Raw genomic sequence first — 26,177 nt, 5'->3', positions numbered from 1 at the left:
TTAATTTCCTGCTGCCTTTCTGGGCTTTGCTTCTTTCGGCTTCCCTTTTATCAAAGCCTTTATTTTTTATTTATTCTTTTCAAAATATCATTTAAATAGGGGGAACAAACAAGGGCATTTTATTCTATCACATTCATTCGACTTTTCCTGCTGATCTAATTTTCCAAAACTCTCACCTGTTTGTCGCAGCCCCAGCCAGGAAAATAGCAGTGTTTCAGGGTAAGTTTCTGCCCCGATAGTGAAAGAGACACTCAAGAAATTTTAGCTGATTAATTTTAAATTAGCTTTTTTGGCTGTTCATAACAACCGCTTGGAAACCTTGGGGCAGTGAGTCCCACCCCATGGGCTCCAGACCACCAGTATTCAGAGGTGAGCCCAGAGGTAGTATTCAGAGGTGAGCCCAGTTGCTACATCACATTAAAGACAGCTACTTAAACTACACCAAGCACTTTCCCTAATGCTCTTTTCTATGTACACAATGGCTGTGGCTGCCCTGTGGGTGTTACATGACAGAGTGGGAGAGGGAGGCGGGTCAGGGGCCAGAGAGGTGTCCACAAATACCCACTCTTCTGACTCATACTATGAAAGGGTTTGAGAACGGTTGCCAAGGCCAGGCTCTTGCCACCGCTTGCCTGGGATTCTGCAACTCCCTCCTTTACCATCTCCCAGAATGCTGCTGCTCATCCTCCCTTTCACACACAAAGGAACTCGCCTGCCCAGCCTCAGAGACAGCCGCAGCCCTTTCAGACTCCCCCATGTGTTTCAATGTCCTTCCCATTCTCTCAAGGGCCTTGTCTCCTCTCCTCTCTCCACCTGTGCAGTGTGAGCCCTTCCCACAACCTAGCTGTGCTTGGAGCACCTGCCATCTGGATTGCAATAGCTTCTTTCCAAACTTCATCTCAGAGTTAACGATAGCCCCCCACCCCAGTAGCTATATCTTGGTGTGTCCCTCTCTGCTGTTATTACTTAACTCTACAACTGGATTAGCTAAGGGGCAGATCCTGAAAAGTCTGTCCAGGGGAAGGAACTTACAGGATCAGGGCCTAATGCTGTGAAGTGTTCACAATTAATGATGCTTTACAGAAACAGAAGGTGATGAAGTGTAATCCATTTCCTCCCTGAAATCATCTCCTTCTGCTTTGCTTTCTTTGTGTAGGGTTACTCATGAATGCTGGCCTGCTGCATTCATTATTTTCCCAATGGGAAAAGCATGGAAACATTTATTTTGAAAGGCAATCTTTACAACTGAACTGTACAAACAGATGCCTGGGAAGGGGGGAAGAACCTGAAGCTATTAAATACAATTATGTGGATGCAATACTGCTATAACCACTTCCTTTATGACTCCCACTGCAGGCTTTTTCTTTTTACAGGAACTTATTTTTCCCAGCATGCCTTTCTGGGGTTAGTCCTTTAAATTTGACAGACTCTAGAGAGGCCATTTTGGAATCAGCCACTGCTTGCTGTATCTCCTCTCTCTGCCTACTGGTAAGTTTTCAACTCTGGTTATATTTCCTCTTTCTTATTCCTCAGTCTATGGTATGTTCCTACGTCATTCATTGGGTGCTGCAGTCTGGACAGATCCTACCCCAGAATAGTCTTAGCCTGTAATGAAATGCTGTAGAGCCATCACTTTAAGCTGGAACATGCTGGCTGTTTGGCTTAAGCTGGTGTCCTGCATTTGAGCCAGCACTAATGTGTATGCATGTTCAGTCAACAATTCTGTGTGCAGAGGCAGGGGGCAGCTGAGTCCCCTCACTGACACTGGCGAAGGGTGTAGCTGCTGGAGGAGATGCCACCCTTATCAAATGGTGGGTTTGAATAGTTTGGCTGATTAAGTGGTTAATGTTATAAGAAAAAAACCTTTCAGATCCAGAGTTCCTGCGTGGGGTGGACAAAGCCACTCCCTTGCAAGAGCTGGAGCTGACATGTTGTTTCAATTTCAAATGAATGCTTTATCCTACAAAATTTCTCTGCCTGCTAGTGAGCCAGGTTTGTGGGGTGAGGATGTTTCTTCTCCCCCACCACAGGGATAATTTCAGTCAATAGTAATAAATACCACTCCAGTCTCCTCCATCACTCTTCTTGTTCCTGAATGTCCCAAGGTACAGCTTGGCTCCTGATGCCATGCCAAAGAGAGATTGTGGTGGAGGCCTTAGGTGTATCCCACCAATTATACATACAGGTTTGCTTCCCGCCTAGACCGTCTCATGTTGCCTCTGCTCCCCTCCCTGCCTTTCCCTCATCCATCTCCAGTGTAATGAGGGGAGCTCCTCCTCACAAACTGGGTCTTTTAGCTAGTTACAATGGAGAGAAGCAGCAGGGGGCTGATAAACAATTTGGGCCTCCTGGCTAGGAACACAGCCAAGCAGCATCATTCCCATGAACCGATGCTGCTGGCGCTCCCATGCATGGTGGGTACCATAGCCCCAAGGTTACTACAGCATCAGGGTGTGTTAACTTCTCTGAGGATTCTGGGTGGGGTTGCCCCCCGGCAACTCCCTGGAGGGCTCTCCCCAGGGGCTGCAGCCCCCTCTTCTTGCACAGAAAGGGGGAGGGTTGCTGCCCCTCATGTGGACCCTCAGGCAATGGTGGTTTTCCTCTTTTCCCCAGCAAGCTCTGTGCTCTACTCAGAGCGTTTGAACCACTTACGTTGTATGCTGAAGCAAAACTTCTTTTGCTGATAGGAAATGTAACTGGAGACGGCGCCGATCAATGCCATGACAAGAGCACTGGCTATTCCTGCTATTGTCCCAGTCTCGGCAGTGGTGCCTACAAAGCAGAGGAGCGGATGTTGTGCTTAAATACGTATTAGGGTCCAAAATGATTATTTCAGGGATCTAGCTGTTCTCTCCCTTCCCCCAGGCCATCTGGGCTATTCTGCAGACACTAGGGCTGGCCAGGATTTCTCACCCATAGCCTCTTAAGCAAACTAGTCTGGGAAATGTGGTGGGCAGGGGCCGGGAGGCTGAGTTTGCATGTGTCGCTCAGAGTTGCCATGGTAGCAGGGCTGGTCTGGGGCTGAACGGAGCTGAGCTTCTGTGCGTCGCTACTTACCTGCATCGTAGTCACTGCCACCTGGAAGAAAGACAAGGGGCGTTAGGGCTGATGCTGCCAGCACAGGCTTCGCATTCATTGGTGCCTGTTGGGGATCAAAGCCAACCGCAGTGTTGTTCCTGCCCCCCATCACCTGACTGAATCCACTGCTTTCAGTAACCCACACCATGCCCTGCAGCCTGTCCCAGCCAGGGTGGGAGGAAGGTGGACTCACCCCACCCCCTACTGCAAACGAACCCTAGAGCTGGTGCAAAACAGTTGCTGGGCTCTCTGAAAGCTCCCCTGTTCCTGGGGTAGCCGGCCAGCCACCTGGGCTCTATGCCCCGGTCTACACTACAGAGTTAGAAACAGCTTACGTCAACCTAACTCTAAGTGTCACACTAGAATTTCGCTCCCGCAGATGTAACTCGCCCGCTACGCCAACCTGACTTCACCTCCATGAGCAGCGTAGAGTCAGTGTCTATGTCATTAGGTTAATGACACTGTCTGGGTTACATCGACTGTGGCTGGCTTTCAGAAGCCATCCCACAACGCCCCACACTGACAGTGCCGTCAGTGCAAGCGCTCCTGGTGAGGACTCGGACCGCCGATACACAGAGCCAGGTGTAGACACGCACAAGCGATGTAATTATTGCGGCGGCTGCATGCCGACGTAAGTTAGGGCAACTTAATTTTGTAGCATACATGTGCCCTTAGAGACGAGGACCAGACCACTTTGCTCTTCTGTGTCCCTGCCCCTGCGGAACCTATCCCCCACCCCGAGACGTGGGCAACAGAAACTGGGACAGAAAGACAAAATGGAACAGGCGGGTGGGGTGAGGGAGAAGTGGAGAGGAGACCAAGAATGAGAGAGGAAGAGAAACTAGGCTGAGAAGAAGAGATGGCAGCAGCTGTGCAGCCACAAGGCCAGGCCCAGTGGCCAGCCTGTCATGTACTTAGTCTTCACCCTGCAGCACCAACCCCTGGCATGCCAGGGCAACGGGCGCAGAGCTGGCAGCAGGGTCCTCTGCTCTCACCACAACCCTTCTGCACTAGCTCTGGTGGAAGGGCAGGTACCAGGAACCTAGGTACTGCCTGCAGCCGCTCTGGGGGGCAGAACAACTAGTGCTCGCTCCCCAGCATAAGCAGCTCCCCTCCCCCACAACTGCTTGTGATGGCTCCTCTGCTGAACCTGTGTAGCATGCATGGAGGAGACACCACCCCCCCACGCTCCACCTTCTCTCAGAAAACCAGCAGCTAGGGCCAGGGACGTCCATGTGAAAGCACAGGCCACCTGCGGACACAGCTACCTTACTGTGCTATGGCTGACAGAGCGTGTAGGCTGTCTTCGCTTGGACAAACTGTGGGATAAGTAACACACAGTAGCGACTCTGCTGTACAATCCTAGTGGAGACATGGCTCTGTAGTGTTTACTGAGCGGCAGGTAGGTGAGGTTGACCTCATCATAAAGCTACAGGTGTCATGTCTCCACTAGGGTTTTATGAGCATGAGTTGCCCTGGCTGAAAACACACCTGTCTTGGCAGTGAAGACAGTCACAGAGGGGAGAAGAGCGGGGTCGTGCTTTCTAACTACCATCTCCTAGCACAGCAGGGTAAGGGGCTGCCAGTCTGGCCCAAGAGCCTTGAGCTGACAGCCACCTTCATGATCCTACTGTGACTTTAGTGATTTTCTCAGTGTTGGTGGTGGGAAGGTAACACTTGCAGGAAAGCGGCACTATGGAACATGCTGTTGTGTGACTGCAGACCTGCACGCTAAGGTAACCCTCATATTTAATTAAACAGTTGCTGGCTCAGTAACATTGTGTTAGGCTATAAGTGGAATTGATTATAAATTTAGCGCCGTGCAGTCAAAGGCAGGCTTTACTGTTGCTTGTAGCTTCATTTAGACGTATCTGCACTCGAGTCTAGAAATCTCGGCTTCCTCTGAGACAATGCCAGGGTGACTCCAATAAAGGTTTTTTGGTGCCAGGCTGTGGGCAGGCAATGAAAGAGGACCTGCATAATGAGAGATGCTTGCAACACACGTAGCTTGAAACTGTATACACAGGGGAAGGGGGATGTGGGAACCGACCACCCTCTAGTCTACTCAATCCCTCTGGAGATAGGCTGACTTAAAACAGTTCAGCACATTAATCAGCCTCGCACTTCTCTTTCATGGTGCCTCCATTTTCTTATGTTCTGAGAACTAAAGCGCTATGCCAAAGCCTGACATTACACTGGGGCTATAAATCTCTAGTCAAAGGAGAAGATCTGGCTGGAGGTATGAAGAGCTAAGTGGCTTCCCCCTTTTTCCAAGGATTAATTAGGTCCCCACACTGACACAGGCACATGCAGCAGAACCTCGTCCTACAAAGGTCTGAGTACCCTAAAGCCCCATTGCCTCCAATGGGAGCTCAGAGTGTTCAGCACCTTGCAGAACTGGGCCCGTAACAGCTGCTCAGAGAGTTGATAGGTTGTGTTTAGCAGGCATTTATATCAAAATGAGTCAACTCTCACATGCATTTATTCCAACTGGAGCCAAAGCAGTGACAGGATTCAGTGCCCAGGAAGGAATCTCGATGAGAATTCTCCCATTCCAACAGAAAATCCCACCTGTGATGTTTCTTATTATTTTATTGCATCTTCTACAAACTGTGAAGCAGTGACCTTTATTCATGATGCACTTCGGTAGAATGGGACCCGTGCTACAGACCATAGCTCAGAATCAGAACCTGGCTTGCCAGACCTATTCATTCTTTCACCATAAGGTGAGATCAGTTCCAGGGATTTGATGACTCTTCCTCTCTTTTCTCTTTGCTTTTATTGTGAAGACTTAAGACATCACACACATTATCAGAGAAGCCGCCTTAAGTGGGTAGTTCTTTCTGTATGACAGATGAGCTCTCTGTACCCTATTCCCATGCTAAGCAAAGTTTTGTACATTGACTATAAACAGATAAGTGAAATGCTATATAGAATCACACAACATACTTGCATTGTCAATAGAAAAATGTGCAGCGAAGCTCCATAATGCAAAGGAATCTTTACTTAGCCTGAAACCTATTTAAAAACTGCTTTCCCTGGAGAAACAGAGTTAGGAGGAAAAGTTCCCTCCAAAACCTACAGTTAACAAATCACTGTAAATAAATCTTGAATTTATGGAAGCGAGCCAGCATAGTATTAATTATTCCAATGCAGTTTATCTTTAGTGCAGTTTGTTGACTGGGCTGGTGGTATTCATCCTTTGAATTTTCCTATTTTAATATTTAATATTGTGGATCTTCACAAACATGCGGCCTGATGTCTTCATCTTAACTCTCAGTAAGCAGCAGTGAGTGGTTAAAAGTTGAAGGAAAGCTTTTATCTTTTCTACCATTTTCTGTATATTCAAAGTATTAGTCATGAAAGTCAATTCCCCAAGCCAGTTCCCAGTGCTCTGGGACTCTTGTCCTTAACTACACTTGAGTTGGATCATTCCTCAGAGCACTTTCCAATCCATAGGTGAAACCAGTACTTCCTAACTAATGAAGCAAGGCCTCACCCAGTGCCTGCTGACATTAAGGAACACTGATTTCAACAGGAACAAGAGCACATCCTGACAGTAGGTCATTGCTTGGGGTTCATCCTAGAAGGCAGATGCTTTCTTGTAAAATGCAACTTTTAGAAGTTTAGTTGATATCCATTAAAAACCACTCCTCAAATAACTTAAAGTTAATTAAGAAAACTAATTAGTTGGGGGCAAAGGAAGGGGCCTGAGTCATAAATTGTAACTGTTTTTGGAGTTAAAGAAATCAATGGTACAAAGGTCTTCCCCTTCCCGCCGGTGGGCTACAAGTTTGTTCCTTGCCATTCTGCTCCTCCAATGTCTTGGGGTAATTCAGAGATTCATGTTAAAAAGGCTACTCTGGAATCATGCCACAAAGGAGATGTGGTTGAAGTGACCTGTAAACAAGCTTAGGGTGGTTTAGGAGCTGCTCTTCCTCCTGTACTGCAATCCATGGCATCCATACAGGTCACAGTGCTAATAAAGGAACAAATTCATCTGCATAGGTTTCTCCTCCTTGCATTCCTAAAACTTCTCCTGGACTTGGAGGCCATGAAGGCTGCAGACACCTTACGTCCTTCTCTCCTTTGCTTTGCTGGGATAAAGCTAATGTGCCTCTTTGCCAGAGCTAGCCATGGTCTTTCCCCAGGGCCATAATACACTTCTTTGGCACATTTCCTAGCTTCAAGCAGGAGATCCAAAAAGGAATCGCATGCTCTCTCTGGAAAGTCTCACTGCAGAAGTTTTCGGCTTCTGAAATTACCTCCCCATCAACTTTATATGGGGCTTGCTGGCAATAATGCTTTTCTATCTCCGCTCTATGAAAGGCCTTAGCATGATGCTTGATCCTAGTCTCTGTTTCCACCAACATCTCTTAGCTCAAGGACCAGGACTCACTCATGTTGTCTGTTAGTGATGCAAGGCTCTACTACAGTGATTTAAGTACAACTTCACACATGTATGTGACTCCTTATCAGTCTCATCTTACACTCCAATTTCTCCACTGCCTTTTGCACAGGGTGCTCTACTAGATTAGCTGCTCAGATTATATTACAGATGCTTTCAGTGAGGCAAGGGAACTAGGGAAGGCTGGCTGCCAGCCTGCCAGGAGGAAGGGGTGGAAGTGAGTGCGAAAATCTTGCACTGGGATTGGCTGCCAGCTGCTGAATGACAGATAGCAGCCGTATCATGGAAAACAGATGATTTGGGGGCTAGAACCAGACACTGCAGATGTGTGGTTACAGGTGACTATAGTGCACAGTCCAGGTAATTATATCAGGCATGAATACATCATGGTACCTGAGCACAACATTAATACCTAGGCCATCGTGTTGCTTAACATAACAACAATGAAAGAACAACAGTTAAATGAATCCAGTTTATGTCTTTGAGACTACTTATTCTGGATTTAGATTGACTTCTCTTTGTTTCTCTCACAAACAAGTGAAAATGAGTGCTGTAGCAAGATGTAGCAATATTAAAAAGAGCTATTACCACACCTAGCACAATGGGACTCTGATCCTCATTGGTGCATGTAAGCGCTACCAAACTGTAAATAATGATGAAATATCACAGATTGTCCACTAACTACACCCTCTATCTCAGTTCTATCACCATTCCTAGTCTCCAGATGGAAGGGTTATACTGTGTATTAACTGACCTGGGGTATAAACCAACTACAATGGACTTGGTCAGCAGAGTGTAAAGACCTACCTTTCTTCTTATCAGGATGGTACTCCCCATCGTCCAGAACACTGGCCAGATCATCATCTGAAAATGCTAAAACAAACAAGATGTGCTGACTTCCTGTAACTTAGACATTGCAATATGTTGCATGTTCAAGGCCTTTTACCGAGTTGTTCAGCTACATCTACTAACCCTGGTAACCACAAAGCTCTCTGCTAAACTATCCAGAAGGGTTGCAGGTGGCACTGTGTTGGATTTGTAGAGAGCAGGCGAGGGTGAGAAGCTGGTAAGCATCAGCAATTAGGTATCTCATTGAAATGTTACTTCCCTGACAGTGCCCACACTGTGCTTTGGGAATGACAGAACTGCTGGGACATGCAAAAGGGACAGTGTCTCTTGCTTACAAATCTACCATCTATTACACAGATATTCACTTAATGCCACATTTGAGCTGCATCACCTCTATGTAGACAATACAATTCAAGTGCAGTCTGTCTTCTGAACTGAACTTCATAAGTAGCCCAACTTTGAATTCAAGAGGAGCTCCCATCTGTTTGGACATCTCACCATTTCACTGTACTCCAAGTTCAGGAATGGCAGAGATTAAGAGAGTCCCATTGGTATATTGTCTGTTAATATTTTCAGTTGGTTCTCATGCAGTACTTGCTCGGGTCTGGTACATAATTGTATTCATACAGGGGCTGATTTTCTCATTTAACTAGTAACTGAAAATATTAACACTGGTTAGTATGAAACCACAAGACATTGGGGGGAGGTGGGGAAGCATGCAAAGGGAGGGAGGCGGGTTTGCCAAAAGAATTAGTTCAGCAATTTCTCTGTCTACTCCCAGATGCCTTTCACTGGCTTTATCCAACTTAAGCACCAGGGCCTTATTTTTGGGTTGATCCAAAACCCATTGAAGTCAATGGCACTGACTTCAATGACTTCAGATTCAGGCCCTTGCAGAAGTTTTGAGCACCTGCTGTTTGTGGGCAAGGCCAATGCTCAGCTCCTAGAAAAAGTCAGGCTACAATCACATACTGAGCATCTAAATTCAATCCCACAGGCCTTTTTCTCCCTCAAACAGGATGTAACTTCCTTGCTTGTTTGAGCTGATGTTCTTTATTTGTATTAACCCTCTCCTGCTTAAAAGTAGCTCAACAGACAGTGTTTAATTAAAATAAATATGGGGACTATTTTAAGGGTCACGAGGTCTATTGCACAACATGCAGTCAGCAGACTTAGGAATGATTGTCAACTGACAGATTAGAACAACCCCTAGGCTGCTCTAACCAATGTGGCTGTGCAGGGCAGAGCATAATGGCTCACTGAGAGCCCCACCACTCTCTTGCACTGAGCAGATCTTGACAGAAAAGGGTATCTGGCTTCTCATCATGGGATGTTACTGCGTTTGGCTTTTTTTTTTTTTAAAGTGTTACTGGAGTATCTCCAGCAGAAGGATTGTGCATGAACACATTTCTAACACAAGTAGCTGAGATAAAATCACTGAGAAAATAAGTTTAATACATGCAAAACTGAAATGGAGAAATACAAAACAACCCTGAATTAATAGGAAAAATAGTGTTGATAGTCAAACCATTACATTCCCAATTTATTTTGCAGATAGAAGAGGAGTAACAGAAGTTTTCAGTGCTTAGTAAAGCGGGTGCCAGAAAGCTGAGATTTGTATAAGGAAAGACGTATGGCTGGGAGCCAGTACAAGACTCCTTACCCTGTTTTCCACCTCTTGAAGGGTTATCTTTACCTTTCGAGCCTGGAACAGGATTCTCTATTCATTAACTGATCACTGAAAACAGCATTTATGGATTTAGGATTTGCAATAAGACTAACAAAACTAACAAAACTAACAAACTGAATGGAGGCCAAAATGTAACTTGTACCAATGCTGATTAAGATGGGGTATAAATTACCATGAGAGAGGCTACTTTTTGATACTTGGTACTGACACACTGACTCTTTAGATTTTCCTCAACAAGTCTAATATATTTAAACAAACCTTGAAATCAAAGTACTTGCAAATCACCTAGCTAATAAAATCTAATGTAATATCTGTTTATTAATTACTCAAGCGGTATAGTAGTTTATTCTATGCAAAGGTTGTGCAAGTCTTTTCTAGATTGGTGCTCAAGGAACAATAACTGCAGACAAATGAGTCTCCACCTGTAATATTTTGGTAATGGAAAGAGGCCTCCCAACCCAGTTAAGTCCAGCCCATATTCTATTTTGGGCTGGGAATTAGGACTGCTCTGGATTTCTGTGTCTTGGTAATGATAAAGAGTCACAAGAGCATGTACCAGTCAGTCAATGAGTTATCAGGTAGGGACAACATAGCAGACCTGCAGTAGCTCATGAGTCACAGTGACAATAAGAAATAAAACAAGGGGACTAATATGTAAATGTGTAAATAGCCAATGAGACGCTACACAAGGCCTTTAATACAAAATATATTATCTCCCTTTAATTAATTCTGCAATAACAGATGTTCCCTCCTCATCCCTCTTTACAGGCTTGATCCATTGATTTCAGTGGAGAAAGCCCTGAATTTGCAGAGTCCTATTTGGCCTTCAGGTATGTGTGTGCCACTCTAAAGAGGGAGAGGGGGAGTTTGTACGCTCTATCCAAGGGAAGAACTTGGCCTTTCATGTTTAAGAGAAAGACAGGGAAATGCCATATATTTACATGAGAGGCTAGAGAGCTAAAGCTCTGAAAAAGCCAGTCTCCAGTTCTTGCAGTTTTAAATCTCTCCACTTCCTCCACCTTTGTCATTTGCAGCAATTCTTTGCTTAAATGAAAGGATGCACTGAAAAAGGAAAACTATGTATCGATTTGATGGAGGAATGGGAAGGGCCCTTCATCTGATGTAAATCAGCACAAGCTCCACTGTAATCATCTGAAAGGGAGGCACTGTCCCAGGGAGTCTATTCTGTTCGTTCCCACTGTGTTTTGCATTCCCCCGAGTCGTAAGAAAAAGGATCGACAGCTTTACGCTGCAGGATCTAGCGCAGAGTAAGAAAGTTAATTTACATACCTCCACCAGGTTTTACGTTTGGTTTCCCACCACCTCTCCCATCATTCTGATCATCTAGTGCATCCGATAAGTCAAAGTCCGCAGGATCCTTTGCTATAAAATACCATACTGGTTACTATCTTAGACCAAGCGTTCCAAGGTATTTCATTCAACGCTCCTTGATCTAATCCCTTAGTTCTGACAAAGGTTCTTAAGAAAGAAAATTCTCAATTCTGTCAGACAGTGTCAATGGGAAAGATGAAGTAACTGACTTTTTTTTTTCTTCTCCAGTTTAAATAGATAATATCATGGGAGATATTTGCAATTCATTTAGTTATGTGTTCTCATGCTGGTGTTGTGATAAATGTCATGTTCTTCTTGCAGAAATTGTCTTGCATAGTGGATCAAATGCCAGGAAATCATATAAATCAAGCAAGAGGGAAAAGGGCAGAACGAAACAGACAATTTTATGTGTTCAGAGTGTGGAAATAAGGTGGGGGGGGGGAATCTTAAAGGACAAGGAAGCATTTTCTGAAATGCACCTTTACTGACTGAAATAATCAGTAGTGGGGGAAAAACAAAAGGATAAAGGAAAACACATTGCTCTGTATTCTGAGAATTTAATTTTAAACAGAGAACAACCACCTACTATGTTTATTAAATGACTACTGCAGAAATGTAACCAAGCCAATTGAATTTTTTTACTCTTTCACTGGCGGGAAAGTAAGATTGCTCTCTCAAAGCAAAGCAAGATTTAAAATCACCAAAATTCTGCCCATAATACCTGGCAAAATGATTGGCTGTTAAATAGTGCTTGGTGTCATTAGGTTTCAGAGTCAACATCCCACTGAAACACATGGGAGAAAGTCTCAGTGACAATAATGTTTCAGATTATCTGTCTAAAATATTGGAGGTAAATTCACTGCTGGCATAACCAGGTACAACTCCACTGACGTCTCCATTGACTTCAGTGGGGTGCCTGAAAGTGCTTCATTACTTTGCGTCTAGAATGTTTTCTTCACAGCAGTCAGGGCTATACACAATTTGTTGGCTTTGTTTTTAAATGCGAAGTAAAACTCATCCAAAGTAGCTGGTGTTACCAGAGAAGTGTTGCTTGAGCTACAAGCCAGGACCAGCTCAGTGTGTCAATGGGGTAAAGGTCGATACACCAGACCCCCTACTTTCCAGGACTACTGAGTGAACAAAATAAAAATAGGATGAAAATAAAAGGGGCTGGGGATAGGTGAGGCAGAAGGTGAATGCTTGGAGAGGTTGTGGCTTCCACTACTTCTCCAGTTTGTGCACTGCTAGCTTCCCCTCCTTTGACACTAGCTCTTGATGCTCCAGGTACCACTCAAGAACTAGCACTTACCTGGATTCTTTTTGGGTGGGGCCTTGGTGGTTTTTGGCTTCTTGGTTGTGGTGGTGTGGATCACATCCCATAAGCTAAAGTCATCTGAAGGAATAAGACCACAACAAAGTTACATGACGAAAGCTCACCAGGCAATAAGAAGACACCCTACCAGGCCTTTGTAGCTCCAGCACATCAGACTGGGGGTGGTGGGTGGACTACAAGCCAAGGGCCTGTGCTACAAAGCCAGAACCCTCCCAAGCACTAGTGCTCTGGGTTTTGCTCATCTGAGATTACCAAACACTCCTCCCTGCTATCTGTTCTGCGGAGCTACGTTCAAATACCCACATGCGCAGAACACATTGGTACATATCTCTCTATTAGAACACATGCCACGATGGCTGTAATTGCTAAGGCCTGAGGACACTGCTGAGTATCACAGGACTGTTGTTGTTGCATACATCGCTCCTTCCATGAATTCTAGGAAGGGGTAAGGGAGGCTGCTCCTTTTAAACTCCAGTTCTAGTTTGGCTCTTTAGCAATACTGTGCACTTTTGTCACCCAAAGTGTGATGATGATTATAGTACGTGAGCAACTGCCCAAGTGCTGGGTGCTCCATCAGTAGAGATTAGATTCCAATGTGAGTTGCATTCAGTGCTGGAATATCCATTATCTTCTGCCCAATGAGGAAGGAATACCACACTTTGTTAAAAAGATTATCCAATGGTTAATACTGTGCATTACTAAATCTCTGTTGCAAGGGTGTTTTAATAGCTGTGAAGGACTCAGTTATGGCCCCAAAGCACTATATGGACAATAAAACTAAGTCTCCATCTCCCTTCTGGGTAGGGCTCTAATGCCAGCATTTTACAGATTAAGTGATAACACAATAAGTGTTTGTGTGAGCCAGGTCTCCTGGCTCTGAGTCCTGTGCTCAAAACACTAGGCAATGCTTCTCTTGGTTACACTGACAAGCAGTTTCCTTCATTCACACCCCAGAGAGGAATCCTGGGCAGTGGAATGGTATTTATGCATTCCTACACAGTGCCTCAGGAAATGTGGTATTACTTGGCTTCTTTGGATAGGGTTTAGTGGTTGCCTTTCCTGGTTTTGTTGTAGTCTCTAGTGGGGTGTCAAAGTAGTCAGATAAATCGAAGTCCCCTATTTTTAAAGGAAAAAAACAAATCTCAGCACTGTGTCAACAGCATGATTCTATCAGCATGACTCTGCTGTTGAAAAGCTTTCTGTCACTGGACTAGGCAGGTGATGCATATCATTCAACGTCAATGTGAATAGCCTGTACTGTGCAGGTTTATTATCTGCAGAACCTTATCATTGGCCTTGAGCCCACATGTGGCCCACTCCTGTGGCCAACCTCCCAGGAGCTCTGCAGCCTTAATTCTCTTTCTTAAAGGCAGCATTAGAACATTTACTTGTTGTGCCTGCTGGGAAACATGGGCTCATGGCTGCCTTGTCATTTCTCACACAGAGAAACTGTACACAGAGATCAGTGTGACTTAATCAGTAAGATACAATGATTCACAATAGGTCAGCTGAGAAAAGGTGTCTATATACCCCAGAGCTCTCTTGTCAGAATACAATCCCATTGCAAAACTTTCAGATTAAACTGACTACAACCTAATCTCCTAGATCTGGATCTTTTGTGTCCTAGACCCATTGTACTGCAATGGGGGGAGGGTTCTCCCCTTTCTCCCACTGATGGTCTGTTATAATGGACGCAAAAGCTGTGAGAAGTGTTAAGGAAAATGCTTGCAGTTGTCAAGGCAATACTGGAAATGCAGTAGAAAGAATAACTTAATTGCATGCTTTCCCAGAAAAAGCTTTTCTTTAGAACAGAGCATCTTGCTCATTAGAGCCAGAAATGTGGTGTGTGTTGTTCTCCCCACCTCTGAGCACAGAGGTGTCCTCTACACATAGGGTTGAGCAAGTTACATGTTACCAAATTGGAGTGAGGACAGAAAGGGATTTCAGAATCTAATCAACTAGAGAAAGCTCAGAGTACAGGACAAGCCAGAGAATGGAAATGGCACTTTAAAGGGAGGGCGGCCCAAGAACACGCAGTGCCTTGGCACATCTGCCAGGCTGCGTTCTGAGAGAACCTCTGAAGGACAGAACTCACTAAAGGGAATTAGTTGTAAATGCCCATCCAGTTTCTGGAACAGTGCTACGAACCTTGGCTGTGTGAGCGATTTCGCAGCAGGAAAAGCATGTGGAAGCTAGACATGGAAACTGGAGAGAATCAGGTCAGAACAAGAAATGTTCTGGGGCAAAGGAGATGAGTTCAAGTTCTCAACGAGACACCTTGAATCAAATGACTTCTCTCACCAGGGACTGAATCCAGGGCAGGCACCCTGTGTCCACATGTTAAAGGCATGTTGAGATATACAGCTGGCTAAATCCCAGTGTTCATAGTTCTTACCTACAGAACAATTGCTATTTACAGAAGTGCACTGTATGGGAAAGACAGATGTGAACTGTCAGCTGAATGCTAGAACCAGTCTGCTAAGCACAAATCCTACCATGCAACTAGCAATTCCCTGCCACATATGGAAATAAAGCTAGCAGACTGCTCCATACTATCAACCCTGCATCTGCATCCACTGACCAAAATCACATGGATTTATGGGGTCAATTCCTAGCCACATTGAAATTAATGGGAGCTTTGCCATTGACTTCAGTGAGGCCAGGATTTCACACGGTTGTGTCTCTTTCTAATGTGGAAAACTTGTTGACTTTGAAAAATGGAACATGGTGTGACAATTCTGGATCATGCATGTATTTATTATGCATACAAGTACTGGTGCTGGATCATAGGCAGGGACCAGTGATAAATATCTACCTAGCTTGTTGTAAGGTGCCTATCACTGTGGTATCTGATCTGGATATGGTGAGCTTCTGAACCTTCTCCTCCCACTCCTCATTAATACTCGCTTTGTTCTCCCTGCCTATATCTGTTTGCTCACTAACAGTTAAATGCGGCTGAACTGTTCCCCTCTGCGCAGTGGTTGGCTTTTGCTGGGTACTAGCTTAACAGCTAGCTTATGGTGTAGTTCTCTTCTGGCTTTTTGTTTCTCCTTTATTTTGAATACAGGAGAATGAAACTGAGCAGGAACGATGAGCTCTTCTGGCTTTCTGAGCCTCTACAGGTTCTGTGCTAGCCTTGACCCCGATATATCTTAGAGCAGCCTCAGGGACTATGGCTGCAGGAAGTTTGTATAGGCTTCCAAGACTTGCCAGAGCTCAGGCCACACCCCAACATACCCTCTCCAGTGGGGGATACAGGAGCCAGCTATGCTAGTTCCTGCACTTTCCCGGGACTCCTGGGGGAACCCCTAGATGGCCAGTTATGCTAGCTTTCCCACTCCTTTGCACCACCAGAATGGAGGGAAGAATCTGGCTCACAGTTTTTCATTCTGATAGTTTTGATGTCCTCTGTTTAATCTCTTTATTCTGCTAGAGTTGTTCTTGAAGCTCAGAAATATAGTTAACACTCAGCAGATGTTACATGACGCTGTTTCCACCTGGGTCTTCCTGACATCCCGAATGAAAGCCATATTGACCAAAGGGTTGGGTTGGGTTTGCTTTGGCTAGTGAGTGTGTTGGTTTCTGGATCTCCCTCGCCTGCTGCAGTTTATTTCAAGCTGAAGGGCTGAGCTGTTACTCAGCTGACCCGTCTACATTTCAGCTGACATTTGGCTGGAATTGAGCTGGAGACATTGCAGATGGTAAAACTTTTACCAAGCAAGTCTCCTCAAATGGGTCCTGGGCAGACACTCAAATGTACCTGTATCTAATCAGCAAGGGCATTTGAAAAGCACAGTGTAGGGGAAGTGTCTCCCCACAGCTAGTGAGAACTGCACTGTTTCAACAGAGATTTCCTGCGTCAGGGATGATAAGAAACACGTAGGAGAAAAATGAAACCGAGAATAGTTTGTTGTGTTTACACACGGAAGGATAGCAAGGGGCTGCCGTTCTTTGAGCAGGGAACATGTGAGGCAGTAGGGCATTATTACTGGGAAAACTAAGGCACAAAACCTTTAAGACACTTTCCCTAGGTCACAAAGGAATCAGCAGAAGGGCTGGGAACTGAACCTAGATTTCCTGAGTCCCAACCCAGGGCCTTGCCCACACATACATCCTGCACTACAGAAGCAGATTTCAAAAAAATTTAGAACAGTATTGAAAAATGGCATCTATTGACCTGTACATTGCAAGCTCTTTGGGCAGGGTCTGTGTATGTTCTGTGTTTGTGCAGCACCATGCACTGTGGGGGTCCTGCACCAGGACTAGGGCTTGCTGGTGCTAAGAGATAATATAACAGTGTCCTGCGAGCACAGCTCTTCTAAACCCTTTGTAATTCTAGTCTTGATGCTTGTGTATTAATGTAACAAGTCACTGAAGCCGCCAAATGTGGCAGTTCCTGTCATGTGCACAAGGCTTGGGGCACCTCTCTTGTACGTGTACAGTTCCTGTGGTAACTGCACCTCTGAGCCTTCCTGGCTTGCTTGAGGGGGACTCAGATCTCAGGCTTCTAGCCTGAGACAGGACCAGGTCTGCGTCTCTCCCTCCAGACTGAGGATTTCTGCTGCAATTTCCTCCTGCTGCTCCCTCTCATGTTAGCAAGTCTGAACTTAGTGCAGCACCTACAGTCCTGTTCTCCTGCAGCGGCTAGAAGCAGGTGCCCAGCAACCACCCAGCCTTCATAAAGCAAAGGACTTATTCAGAAACAACAGCAATACAGAGAAAACATACCTTAAAAACAAATAGCTTATTCACATGGCTTACCAGATGACCCCCATCTTCCACCTGGAGCCCCTGTCAGATCCTAGTTTGACCCTCCTCTATGTAAGACTGGCCACCTCCTACCACACTCAGTTATTTGCTTGCTAGGCCCCTTGAACCCACTCAAGTATATGCAATTTCACCCAGAGAGTGGTACAAGATAAAGGGAAACTGAGTCACATTCTTTCATAAAAAATAAATCTGATGTTTCCCAGTTCTCCACAGAGGCGAATTAACCCATTGCTTAAAATGAATGTTTTCAAGACGAACAACCCATTATTTTGTTTGAATGATAAATGAACAAAGACACCTTACCTATTCCGCCCGATGGCTTTCTGGGTAGTTTGGGAGTAGCTGTGATTTAAAAGAAAGGGGGGAAAAAAACTTAAGTTACTAGTGTCACCTGGAAATTTATCAACTGTAATTTAGAAATTAACTCCAAGGGTTTATTCATCACAGGATCCTTACACCCCATATGTGACGTGGAAGATTACAGGATGCTTAGCTACATGCTTTTCAACATTAATTAAATCATGGTATGAACTGAAAACCAGTGTATTACCTCTCTTTTATACTTCATTTTTCAGACCTCTCTCAAGCCTTGATCCTGAAAAAATTCACGCAGGTGCTTAACTCTAAGCATGTGAGTAATCCCACTGAAATCAACTGGACCATGTACAGTTAAGCACCTGTGCAAAATCAGGCACAAAATTGCTGCTCACACCAATGACAGCACTGCACACACACAGTCAAATTCTGCCCTTAGTTACCCTAATGCATGCTGCTGTCCAGTGTAGCAGAGAGCAGAATTTGATCCCCTGTCAAACTACGTACTTCAAACAGAGACTAGGCAAATCAACTGCTAATACAATAGGACTTGTCCAGTGCATAAAGCAAATAAGACATCTGTGGATGTGGAGATGCCATAAACTTTTTTTCCCACCTGCTTGGTCTCCCAGATCAGTGACAATAAAAGATATAAGCGCCCCATGCCCTGCCAGCTAACAGAGAGTGATGTTTTACAGCAAGAATTTATCTTGCATTGATTTCTGGTCAATGAGAGCTTTCTAGTAATGGGAAAACATTGCAACTCCTGATACTGTCAATATTGTATGAAGCCAAAGTCTGTTTTGTTTTAAATACTGTAAACGACTGATGTTTGCTAGTAATGGGTATTACCATGTGAGTATGAATAAAATATCAAAAAAAAGGTGTGGCTGCCCTTTTCCTATTAGTTCTGCCTGTGTCTCTGAATATCGGGACACCTTTAAGCTGGTGATTTTTCCAATGGTGCATTGTGATTAGGGCTGAAGATTGCCATGGCATTTTTACCAAGAAGCAGCCACGATAAATTTAGTAAAGGTCAAGGGTTATGGGCGAAATGGTGTGCCATTTAAAGTGGGGCAGGCATGCAGGATGGGAGTGTTAGCTCCTGTTCCTGGGGATGGGAAACGAGGTCCCGCCCAAGGGATGGGTTGCCCAGCAAGCCTACCTCATGTGCACCCTGCAAAGCTGGCTCCTGTCCCAAAGGGTTAAGCCTGGCTCTCTGCTCCAGGAATCTTGAGGTTGTGGTGTCACTCAAGTTTGGACTGGCCACCCCTCTGTCATAGTATGCGGGGTATGAAGGGGGAGCCAGCCGCCAGGCCATATTTGAGTGAGTGGTGGTGTGACCTGGCATATGGGCTCTCAGCAACACTCACTCAAATTTGGCGTGGCCGCCCCTCCACCCTAATGACCAAAGGGCAGCTGGGCCAAACTTAAGTGGTGCTGTGACCCCATATGCCAGGTCACTGTGCCCAGACCGGGAAGCTGGCCCAGCCCCGTAGTGCAGGAGCTGCAGCTGGGTTTATTAACTCATGGACACACCAGTCTTGGACAAAAAGAAGGATCATAGTATCTGACATTTTGACCACCGCCCGCTCGTGATTTTCCTCTCAATATGTTACTTACGTTGCTTGGTGGGATGATCATCCAGTGCATCTGACAAACTGAAATCGTCCAAACCATCCCCATATCCTACAGACAAAGAAATGGTACTGGTTTTACTCATTATGCCTGATGTACTGGTCATCAAGCAGTATAGAGCCATTTGACATCTGACCTATCTATTTTTCCCCTTCAGAATCTCCTAGGTGCATTTCCAAGGATAGCTCTCATCTGCCCCTACTTACTTCTGTCATCACAGAACTTCCATTCCCACCTCTCATCTGGCATCCATGGACTGCGGATGGCGACCCTTTGTTCCTCAAGGGGTTGGCTGCCCTGGTGGTGCCTTGGAGGTTCCCCCACTGGGGAATTATAGGAAGTAACTCCCTGGTCAGATAGGCCTGGCTCCTCGCAAAGCTGCTTTTTAACCATGCAGTGCTTTTAGCCACTGAGGGACCCCAAACTTTTGGCAAGCGAGAATCTTCAACCCTCCCCAGAGCCAAATTCCTTTCTATGCCCTACCTCCCTGTAGGTCAGGGGCTCCAGACCCCACGGCATCACCTCCAGCTCTCTGGGGCAGGGGAGAAGGCAGAACCTGACCCCATGCCCCACTGGGTTTGCCTTTAGTTTCCAAAATGCAGGGACTAGGTGAGTGGTGATTCCTCTCCTACCCTGTTCAGTCATTCACATTCTCACAGCCCGTCAGGGGGTTATAGACCGGAGAGAATAACTCACCTCCCCCCTTCCTGACTGTAGTCACCTCTGCGATCTCTCAAGCACCTGTTGTGTGCTTTACTTGTGTGCTTCCCATCCCGGAGTTGGTATCATCGCTTTGGCAGAGCTCCTTAACTGCCTTAGTTTCCCTTCTTGCAGCTGGGGATTCAGTCACAACCATGCTCTGCGCTGCCTCAACTTCCTTGGTGTGGACGGGCAAAGGGCTAGCCTCTCTCCCTAGCCTGGGGGACAGGTGTCAGGTAGTCTAGAATCATAGACTTTAAGGTTACAAGGGACCATTATGATCATCTAGTCTGACCTCCTGCACAATACAGGCCACAGAATCTCACCCACCCACTCCTGTATCAAACCTGTGTCTGAGCCATTGAAGTCCTCAAATCATGGTTTAAAGACTTCAGGATGCAGAGAGTCTTTCAGCAAGTGACCTGTGCCCCTCACTGCAGAGGAAGGCGGAAAAACCTATGGCTTCTGCCAATCTGCCCTGGAGAAAAATTCCTTCCCAACCCCAAATATGGTGATCAGCTAAACTCTGAGCATGTGGGCAAGACTCACCAGCCAGACACACAGGAAAGAATTCTCTGTAGTAGCTCAGATCCCACCCTATCTAACATCCCATCACAAGCCATTGGCATATTTTACCGCTAGCCATCAAAGAGAATTAATTGCCAAATTAGGCTTATCCCATTATACATCTCCCTATAAACTATCAGCTTAGTCTTGAAGCCAGATATGTCTTTTTGCTCCCACTACTCCCTTGGGAAGCTGTTCCAGAACTTACTCCTCTGATGGTTAAGAAACCTTCATCAATTCAATGTCTAAACTTCCTGATAGCCAGTTTATATCCATTGTTCTTGTGTCCACATTGTATGAGCTTAATAATTCCTCTCCTCCTGTATTTATTCCTCTGATATATATTATAGAGAGCAACTATATTTCCCTCAGTCTTCTTTTGGTTAGGCTAAACAGCCAAGCTCTCTGAGTCTTTCATTGCAGGTTTTCCATTCTCGGACATCCTAGTACCCTTCTCGAACCTTTCCAGTTTGATCATCCTTCTTCTTAAACATGGGAGCCAGAACTGCACACAGTATTCCAGATGAGGTCTCGCAATGCCTGTGTTAACAGTACTAACACCTCTTTATCTACTGAAATACCTCGCTTGATGCATTCCAAGACACATTAGCTTTTTTCAGCATTATCACATTGGCAGCTCAGTCATCCTTGGATCCCAATACTCGAGGTCCGTCCTCCTCCTCTATTACTCAACTGATGCCTCCACGCTATAACAATAGTTCTTGTATTAATACCTAATGCATTGACCTTGCCATTTTGACTATTAAATTTCATCGATTACTATTACTCCAGTTCTACAAGTATCCAGATCTTGCTGGTAATGATACCTGTCTTCTCGCATTGCAAGACCTCAGCTTTTGTCTCATCTGCAGACTTATTAACACATTCCACTTTTGTGCAAGGTCAGTAATAAAAGAAAATAAGATTGTCCAACCGACCCTGAGGAACTTCACTATAACTCTCCTCCAGCCTACAATTCACCTTTTCAGATACGACGTTGTAGGTTCCGCCTTTAAACCAGTTCCTTAATCCACCTTTCAATTTGATATATGATCCCCATCTTTTCCAATTTAGCTAATATTCCCATGATCAAATTCCTTACTGAAATCGAGTGTAATTAGACTCACTCTTCCTTTGTCTAAAAAATCTGGTTACTTTCTCAAAGAAAGAGATCACGGTTGGTTTGGCACGATCTACCTTTTGGTAAAACTACGTCTGATTTGTCCCAATTACCCATTGACCTCTCAATTGTCCTTGACTACTTTTTCCTTCAAATTTTTCCAAAGACCGTTGCACTACAGATGTCAACTGACAGGCCTATAGTTGCCCAATCACTTTTTTCTCCTTTATTAAGACAGCGACTGGTTAGCAATGTCTCCAGTATATGGTACAACCCCTGAGTTTACAGATTCATTAAAATTCTTGCTAATGGGCTTGGCATTTGGACTGTGCGTTCCTTTTAATCTTGGGGATGAGTATTCTGGGCCCCTGATTTGTCCATTAGCATCTGAGTTGGCATCTACTTCGGATGACTTGCCTTTGTCTCCTACCTATTCTAAGCTGATCATAGCCTCTATGTAAAGACTGAGGCATATTATGTTTAGATATTGGGCCATGCTAGATTTCTCTAACCTCCATTCCATCCTCGTATGTTCGTGTGGTCCACTTCTTTCTTTTCTATATTTATGACTACTAGACCCTTTACTTATTGGTTTTATTCTCTTTGCAGGCCACTCTGCTGGCGTTGGCCTTTTAACTTATCCTTACGTGATCTGACCTCTAAGGTAGGCGTTCTGCCTGATTACTCCATTTCCACTCCTGTAGGTTTGCTTTTTCGTGATCACCTCGCTGAGATGCTTGCTATCCAGCTTGGTCTACAATTTCTGCCTCATGATTTTTTCCCTTTGGGATGCGAGCTTTTCTATAGTTTCTAACTTGCTTGAGTTAATTCCAGGCTTCCTCCTTTAGGATCCCAAGTTCTTCAGTATAATCCACTTCCCTAACTAATTTCCTTATTCTTTAAGGAAACAAAACCCTAGTCCCAGACCTATTTTTGTTTATCCTTCCATTTAGTTTAAACTGAATCAGCTCATGATCGCTCAAACCAAGGTTGTCCCCTACAACCATTTCTTCTATGAGGTCCTCACTACTCACCAAAACCAAATCTAAAATGGCATTCCCTCTTGTTGGTTCAGCAACTACTTGGTGAAGGAATCCATCAGCTATCGCGTGTAGGAAAATCTGAGCCCTAAAAGACTCATCTCTTTGTGGGAGTGGGTGGTGGCCTCGTTTCCCCCAGGTACCTGTTTTCAAACATTGGGAACCTGAGCTTAACTCTGCTTTCCCTTTGTTATAGGCAGAAGGAAGGTGACTAACACCCACCCCCACCACGTCCACCCTTCTCTCTGTCAGCTGCTCCAGCTGCACTCTGGCTGACCATTTCATACACATTCTTATAATGAATTGTACAGGTCAGATTCAGACACTGTCATCCCAGGAGAAAGCTGGATGGGTTCTAAAGCCATAACTTCTAAGAAGCATGTTGAAAGGTGTTTCATTCAGGATCCCAAACAACAACCCTTTCCTGTGTCTGCATCAAAATCTGAGCTGTGGGCAGTGCAAAGGGCTTCACACTAGGAACGGTTACCCTTTCAGCCAGTGATGTAGTTTCATTACACAGGTTTACTGCTGTGCTGTCTGTTCCAGAATCTCTCCATCCAGTCAATCTCTCTCCATTAACTCCCACCAAGTTCCGCTGCCACTGGGAATCCAATGGATCTGCACCCAGGAGAATAAGACTCTGTGTGACTCCCTCCCTCCAGGGGCTTGTCTGAAACAGGACTATGTTAACATGAACTCGCACTCTCAGGGTCTATGCAGGGCAGCTATAGCACAAGGCTTCAGTGCATGCTACAATTCACACCCCATAGGCTGTGCTGCAGAGTCATGTAGACAAGCCCTCTCCCACACAGTTATCTGCAAGGTTTAGCTACCAGTAGCTTTTCCAGGACGAACACTGGGCCTCATTGGGTGCACTCGGCAATCCTGGAGGAGGTGACTCAATGCTTTTCCCCACTCACTTTAGGGTCCTTCTGAGGTGGCCTTCTTCTCACTAGAGGGGAGGATTGCTGCTTGACCCTGACCGCTTTTCCCTGGTCCCATTCCCCCCGTTACATTTTTTTTAATAAAACCCAGGCCATCTAATCACATGATCACCCAGTTTCTCATCTACACATACCTCCCTCAGATTTTTGTCTATTAACCATGATTTCAGGTCAGGGGAGCAGAGTTTATAGAACTGTTCCAAACTTATTAACTCATAAGCTTCACCATCTGTACTAATTCCCCAACTAGTTCTCCATTTTCTTATATACAGCCTAATTTGGGTTGCAATATCAGCACAGTTCATATCCCCTTTTTCTGAATTCCCCAAAACTTCCTTCGGCACCATGTTCAATTCACACCCAGTTTCAAGAGCATTTAAAAATAAACCCATGTCAACCTCTTCTCTAAAATAAAATAATATGCTGGAGTATGTCTCTACTGCAATAAAAAAACCTGGGGCATGGCTGCAGCTGGTCCAGCTCAGGTGTCTCTGGCTTCGGCTGTGAGGATGAAAATTGCAGTGTAGATGTCTGTGCTCAGGCTGCGGCCCCGGCTCTGAAACCATGCGAGTAGGGTGAGTCTCAGAAATTGGGCTCCAGCCCTATCTTGCATGTGTATGCTGTGATTTTTCAGCCCTGCAGGCTGAGCCCCATGCACCTGAGTCACCTGACTTGGGCTCTGAGATTTTGTGCCACAGGGCTAAAAATTGAGGTTTCGACATTCGCTGAAAGTCTGCCACCCATAGGACCAATCACGTGGGGTCTGGTTCCACTCACTGGATCAGGGGTTTCCTGGCACATTCTTCTCCACTTTTTCTCTCTGCTGCTGCTTGTACTTCTCTTCTTGCTCGTGCTAGCCCTGCTTCTCCTTATACTAGCATTGCTTCCCTTTTTTTGTCTTGCCTTATTCCAACTACGGAGGTGTCTCCACAATTTCCCGGGCCTGCTGGACTCGCTCAGTGATCTGGGTGTCCCTCACAGTCCTGGATCATAACTCCTTTTCTGGTCCTCTAGGGCACAGCTAGTTGACCTGCTCCTGAGAGTTTAGTTGTGGCTCAACCAGCTGACCTTTCTTCAACTGTTCACACCTAATCTTTTCCATTTGTCTCTCCCAATTCCTATCCTAAATAGGCTATGGGACTCTCTGTGCTTTTTCCTTCAACAGTGCTTGCTGTCAGGGCTGTTGGCACTTACTGGAAACTCACCATTGTCCTAGATCCCACTCCTGGCACCATATGTGTCACAGATCCCGAAGTAAATGTACCGCTGATGCCTTCATGACCCCCTTGTGGAGCCCCACTCAGGTCTCAGGCCTTTAGCCATCACCTTTCTTTGGGTGGGAACAGGTATTCCCCTCTCTTCAGACACTGGATTTACGCTGCAATTTCCTCCGGAAGCTGTGCACACCTTAGCTAGTCTGAAATGAGCTCAGCACCTTCCATTCCCAGAAGCTATGATATGGCTCACCCAGTGACCTGCCAGCCTTCATAGGCAAAGGATTTAGTCATTATAGGTTTTCTCTATCTTAGAAACCGTGAACACCTTATACATGTGCCTGTCTTACCAGGTATCCCCATCTTCCACATGGAGTTCCTGGTAGGTTTCAAAGTCCTTCAAACACTTTCCAGAGGGTCCATCCCTCTTGGTTACTGTGTCATGTCAGCTCCTGGTTCAGATAAGAGTGACCCTGCTCTATATCAGACAGGTCACTTCATACCACTCTCAATTCTTGGCTTTCAGGGCCTCTTGATCCCAGGCAAAACCAGTATATGCAATTTCCCCCAGAGAGCAGTACTTCTGCACACCTGTTTAACTGTCTACAGATTTGCATTAATTACTTTATAGTAATTTTAGTTTTTGATCATTCACACTTTAGGTGACTTTCCCACCTTAATTCCATTGATTGGCTTGTTTCAAGAAAGAAATTAAATGCCTTCATTCCCAGGATGGGCTGGTGGATGTGCATGTACCAGTACAGGCTATGGGGAAACCGAGTCACATTCTTTTATAACAATAAACCAGAAGTTTTGCAGTTCTTCACAGTAAGAGAATAACTCATTACTCACCATAAATGTTTTCAAGAGAAACAACCCATTACTCTGAATGATAAATCAATAAGGATCTTACCTGTTCCACCTGCTGGCTTTTTGGGCAACTTGGGAGTAGCTGTGATTTAAAAGAAAGAGGAAAAAAACTTAGTTACTAGTGTCACCTGGAAATTTGTCAACTATGACTTAGAAATAAACTACAAGGGCTTACTCATCACCGAATGCTTACACTCCATATGTGACGTAGAAGATTACAGGATACTTAAACCACATGCTTTTCAACATCAATTAAATCATGGTATGAATTGAAAACCATTGTATTAGCTCCTTTTTATACTTTATTTGC

The 26,177-nt window shown here is 45.1% G+C and overlaps 1 protein-coding gene across 2 annotated transcripts in view; it reads right to left on the bottom strand.

Annotated features, from left to right (window-relative positions):
* The window catches only part of CD99L2 (CD99 molecule like 2), an 82,376-nt gene that overhangs the window by 5,672 nt on the left and 50,527 nt on the right, over nt 1-26,177 (bottom strand). The window contains exons 3-11 of one of the 2 annotated variants that reach the window (XM_032769446.2): nt 25,911-25,949; nt 19,399-19,464; nt 17,764-17,802; nt 12,667-12,750; nt 11,316-11,408; nt 9,999-10,040; nt 8,294-8,359; nt 3,058-3,078; nt 2,653-2,772 (exon numbers count right to left, since the gene is read on the bottom strand). In XM_032769446.2, coding sequence (XP_032625337.1) covers nt 2,653-2,772; nt 3,058-3,078; nt 8,294-8,359; nt 9,999-10,040; nt 11,316-11,408; nt 12,667-12,750; nt 17,764-17,802; nt 19,399-19,464; nt 25,911-25,949 — 570 coding nt within the window. Of the gene's footprint in view, nt 1-2,652; nt 2,773-3,057; nt 3,079-8,293; nt 8,360-9,998; nt 10,041-11,315; nt 11,409-12,666; nt 12,751-17,756; nt 17,803-19,398; nt 19,465-25,910; nt 25,950-26,177 lie in introns of both variants that reach the window. The other variant, XM_075068861.1, reaches the window with a different exon arrangement.

This window comes from Chelonoidis abingdonii, chromosome 8, assembly GCF_003597395.2.
Source record: "Chelonoidis abingdonii isolate Lonesome George chromosome 8, CheloAbing_2.0, whole genome shotgun sequence".
NCBI classification, from domain to species: Eukaryota; Metazoa; Chordata; order Testudines; family Testudinidae; genus Chelonoidis; species Chelonoidis abingdonii.
Note: the sequence above shows the minus strand (reverse complement) of the source record. Positions and strands in the feature narration are given on the sequence as shown.